Source organism: Galeopterus variegatus, unplaced genomic scaffold, assembly GCF_000696425.1.
Source record: "Galeopterus variegatus unplaced genomic scaffold, G_variegatus-3.0.2 Scaffold8265, whole genome shotgun sequence".
Taxonomy (NCBI): Eukaryota; Metazoa; Chordata; class Mammalia; order Dermoptera; family Cynocephalidae; genus Galeopterus; species Galeopterus variegatus.
The window spans coordinates 655-5,824 of record NW_007734376.1 but is presented as its reverse complement, the minus strand read 5'-3'; the positions used below and the strand labels follow the sequence as shown (position 1 = coordinate 5,824).

The following is a 5,170-nucleotide window of genomic DNA, read 5'->3' as shown; positions in this document are numbered from 1 at the left end:
TTGCCGGACACGGAAAAAAAAAAAAAAAAGACAAAAAAAAAAAAGTTCAAGGAATTGTGATTGTTCTATCTTCTTTCTGGTTGCGCCCCCCTCCAACACACACACCATTTGTTTGTGTATTTATTTATTTTTAGCTCTCACAAATAAGTGAGAACATGGAGTACTTCTCTTTCTGTGCTTGACTTATTTCACTTAATATAATTTTTTTCTAAGTCCATCTGTGTTGCTGCGAATGGTAGTATTTCATTCTGTTTTATAACAGAGTAGTATTCCATTGTGTAGATATGCCATAGTTTCCTTATTCACTCATGTGATGGTGGACATTTGTCCTGGTTCCAACTCTTGGCTATTGTAAATAGTGCTGCAATAAACACTGGAGTACAGGTATCCTTTTGACATGATGATTTCCATTCCTCTGGGTATATTCCCAGCAGTGGGATAGCTGAGTCACATGGTAGATCTATCTATAATTGTTTGAGGAACCTCCAAACCATTTTCCATAAAGGCTGCACCATTTTGCAGTCCCACCAACAGTGTAGGAGGGTTCCTATTGCTCCGCATCCTCACCAGCATTTATCATTCTCAGTCTCTTGGATGTTAGCCATCCTAACTGGAGTGAGATGGTATCTCAGTGTGGTTTTAATTTGCATTTCCTGAATGCTGAGTGATGTTGAGCACTTTTCATGTGTCTGTTAGCAATTCTTATATCTTCCTTTGAGAAATGCCTATTCAGCTCCTTTGCCCATTTTTTAATTGGGTTACTTTTTTTTCCAGTAAAGTTGTTTGATATCCTTGTATATTCTGTATACTAATCCTTCATTAGATGTATATTTTGCAAATATTTTCTCCCACTCTGTTGGTTGTCTTTTAACTCTGTTGTTTCTTTTCCTGCTCAGAAGCCTTTTAGTTTGATATAATCCCATTTGTTTATTTTTCCTTTGGTTGCCTTTGCTTTTGGGGTCATATTCACGAAGTCTGTGCCCAGTACTACTTCCGGGAGTGTTTCCCCTATGTTTTCTTTAAGGAGTTTTACTGTTTCAGGATGCATATTTAATTCTTTAATCCATTTTTTTTCCTTTTTGTCTTTTTTACTGACCGGCAACGGGATTGCAACCCTCGGTGTTGCGCCCGCACTGCGCTCAGCCAGTGAGCAGGAACCAGTCTCCACATGGGATCTGAACCCTCGGCGGGAGGGCGCACTCTCCAGTGAGTTGATCCCGCACAATCCATTTTGAGTTGATTTTGGTGTATGGTGAAAGGTATGCATCTAGTTTCATTCTCCTGCATATGGATATCCAGTTTTTCCAGCTCCATTTGCTGAAGAGGCAGTCTCTTCCCCAGTATGTAGACTTGGTGCCTTTGTCAAAGATCAGATGGCTGTAGGTGTATGGGTTGACTTCTGGATTCTCTATTCTATTCCATTAATTCATGAGTCTGTTTTTATGCCAGTACCATGCTGTTTTGGTTATAATAGCTTTGTAGTATAAAGTCAGGTAGTGTTATGCCTCCACCTTTATTTATTTATTTATTTTGCTCAGGATTGCTTTGGCTATGCATGGTCTTTTGTTATTCTATAAATGTTAAGATACTTTTTTTTCCATTTCAGAGAAAAAATGTCATTGGAATTTTGATGCAGATTGCATTGAATTTATAAATCACTTTGGGTAATATGGACATTTTCACAATGCTAATTCTTCCAATACAAGAGCATGGGATATGCTTTCCATCTTCTTGTGTTCTCTTTCATTTCTCTCAGCAGTGGTTTGTAGTTCTCATTGTAGAGATTTTTCACATCCTTGGTTAACTTTATTCCTAAGTATTTTATTTTTTTTTTGGTGACTATTGTAAGTGGGCAGGCTTTCTTCATTTCTTTTTCTGCATGTTCACTGTTGGAGTATAGAAATGCTACTGATTTTTCAGCAAATTTACTGAAATTATTTATCAACCCTAAGCATTTTTTTGTAGAGGCTTCAGGCTGTTTGATATATAGGATCATGTTATCTGCAAACAGGGACAGTTTGACTTCATCTTTTCCAATCTGGATGCCCTTTATTTCCTTCTCTTCTCTGATTGTTTTGGCTAGAACTTCCAACACTATGTTGAATAGGAGTGATGAGAGTGGGCATCCTTGTCTAGTTCCTGTTCTTAAGGGAAAAGGGAAAAGCTTTTAGCTGTTCCACGTTCAGGATGATATTGGCAGTGGGCTTATCATACATGGCTTTAATTATGTTGAGATACTTTCCATCAACACCTAACTTGTAGAGAGTTTTTTATCATGAGCGAATGTTGAATTTTCTCAAATGCTTTCTCAGCATCTATAGAGATGATCATATAGACTGTCTTTGATTTTATTGATGTGGTGTATCGCATATATTGATTTGCATATGTTGAACCAACCTCACATTCCTGGGATGAATCCCATTTGATTATGGTGGAAAATTTTGTGTATGTGTTGCTGTATTCTGCTACCTAGTATTTTATTGAGGATTTTTGCATCTATATTCATCAAGGATACTGGCCTGTAGTTTTCTTTTTTTGTTGTATCTTTGTCTGATTTTGGTATCAGGGTGATGTTTCCTTCATAGGATGAGTTTGGGAGAATGGCCTCTGTTTCAATCTTTTGGAATAGTTTGTAGAGAATTGGTATCAATTCCTCTTTGAAGGTTTGGCAGAATTCTGCAGTAAACCCATCTGGTCCTGGGCTTTTCTTTGTTGGGAGCCTTCAGATAACAGCCTTCAATCTCTTTTATTGTTATTGGTCTATTCAGATTTTCTATATCCTCTTGGCTCAGTTTTGGTAGTATGTGTGTGTCCAGAAATTTATCCATTTTCTCCAGATTTTCAAATTTGTTGTCATATAGTTGTTTATAGTAGTCTCTAATGATTCCTTGTATTTATGAGGTATCAGTTGTAATATCACCTTTTTCATTTCTAATTTTTGCTATTTGGGTCTTCTCTCTTCTTTTTTTTAGCTAGCCTTGCTAATGGTTGGTCAATTTTATTTTTTTTCAGAAAACCAACTTTTTGATTCATTGATCTTCTATACCTTTTTTTTCGTTTCGATTTCATTAAGTTCTGCTCTAATCTTAATGATTTCTTTCTGTCTGCTAACTTTGGGTTTGGATTGTTCTTATTTCTCTAGTTCTTTAAGGTGAAGTGTTAGGTTGTTTATTTGCCATGTTTCCATTCTTCTGAAGTACGCATTTAATGTGATAAATTTCCCCCTTAGTACTGCTTTTGCAGTATCTCACAGGTTTTGGTATGATATATCATTATTTTCATCAGTTTCAATAAATTTTTTGATTTCCTGCTTAATTTCTTCTTGGACCCATATGCAATTAAGTTGTATCCTGTTTAATTTCCATGTGTTTATATAGTTTCCAGAGTTTCATTCATCATTGATTTCTAATTTTAATCCATTGTGATCTGAATAAATACATTGGGTAATTCCAATTTTTTTGAATTTGTTGAGACTTGATTTGTGACCTAACATGTTATCTATCCTGGACAATGTTCCATGTACTGACAAGAAGAATGAATATTCTGAGGTTGTTGGATGGAATGTTCTATAGATATCTGCCCAGTCCAATTGGTCTAAAGTGTTGTTTAGATCATGTTTTTCTCTGCTGATTTTTTGCCTAGATGATCTGTCTAATATTGAGAGTGGGGTGTTTTGGTACCCTGCTATTATGGTATTAGTGTCTATCTCATTCTTTAGGTCTAATAGTGTTTACTGTATAAATCTGGCTGCTCTAATGTTGGGTGCAAATATATTTATGATTGCTATGTCTTCTTGATGGATAAATCCTTTTATCATTATATAGTGGCCTTCTTTCTCTCTTTTTATGGTTTTTAGTTTATAGTCTATTTTATCAGATATAAGAATAGCTCCTCCAGCTTGTTTTTCATTTCTGTTTGCATGGTATATCTTTTCCATCCTTTCACTCTTAGTCTATGTGTGTCTTTATAGGTGAGGTGGGTTTCTTGAAGGCAGCATATAGTTGGGTCCATCTTTTTAATCCAGTCAGTCAGTCTGTGTCTTTTGATTGGGGAATTTAATCCTTTTACATTAAGAATTGTTATTGAAAAGTGTTGATATACTCCTAGAATTTTATTGATTTTTGTTTGGATGTCATAAGTATCTTCTGCTATTCTTTCTTTTGTTCCTTTTTTGTTCCTCTGGATTCTTTATTTTCTTTCTTTTGTTCCTTTCTTTCTGATTTACTGTTTGTCTTCTGTATTTGTTGGTTTCTTGAGGTGTTAAACTTTTTTTCTTTATTGTTACCAGTTTTATTTTACTAGTGGGTTTTGTTTTTCCTTGAGTATTTATGGCAGTGGTGGTTGTTTTTCAGGTACCAAGCCCAGTACTCCCTTGAGAATTTCTTGTAAGTCTGGTCATGTGGTAGTGAACTCCTGCAGTTTTTGTTGATCTGAGAAATATACTATTTATCCTTCATTTCAGAATGATAGCCTTGGAGGGAAAAAACATGGTGGTGGGAAGGGAGTGAGCCGCCATGGCACAGAGTGCAGGATCCCAGAGGATCCCATCAGCAAGAAGAGGAACTCAGAAATCCTGATGGTGAGTCAGGGTCTCTGGTGTCCTTGCTTGTGCTGGGGGTAGCTGTTGCTACCCAGGTGGATTGCTCTGAAGGATTGCTGAGACCTTGAAGGGGACTCTCAAGGTATGGGCACTGAGGTTTGGAGTGTGCACCATTTTGTGAAATTTACAAAATCCTCCCCGGGAAGAAGCCTCTGGGAGTGGCTGCCACTCGGCGCCTGGCTACACCGCTGCTGCCCTCAGCACCGGGCCAGGCTGCACAGCCCCGCCGCCAGGACTCGGGATCCAGTGACTGTGGTTTTTGCCAGGGAGGGGGCTGTCGCCTCCCTGGCCCCGGGAGCAGCTGGAACCGCAAGCCAGAGAGAGACTGAGCAGGCTGCGGCACGACCAGGAGCTGGGAGCGCCAGGGGTGGCGAGAGGTGGCTGGGGTGGTGATAGGCGGCTGGGGCCACTCTGCCTGCAGAGGCCGCCATGTGAGCATGCTGTGGGAGCGGCGCCAGTGCCCCGCCATCTTCCCGGAAGTCAATTTTGGACTTGCCTGGCACTAGTGTACAACTGAGTAGTCACTGAGGTAGCCATACCAAATTGGCAACCCCAGCAACATCTTAGTCA

At 38.8% G+C, this 5,170-nt stretch overlaps 1 protein-coding gene across 1 annotated transcript in view; it reads right to left on the bottom strand.

The window, feature by feature from the left end:
- LOC103608298 (DDB1- and CUL4-associated factor 5-like) overlaps nucleotides 1-5,069 on the bottom strand; it is a 77,927-nt gene extending 72,858 nt beyond the window's left edge. The window contains exon 1 of the mRNA XM_008592748.1: nucleotides 4,729-5,069. Coding sequence (XP_008590970.1) covers nucleotides 4,729-5,069 — 341 coding nt within the window. The remainder of the gene's footprint in view (nucleotides 1-4,728) is intronic.
- Nucleotides 5,070-5,170: the final 101 nt, after the last annotated feature.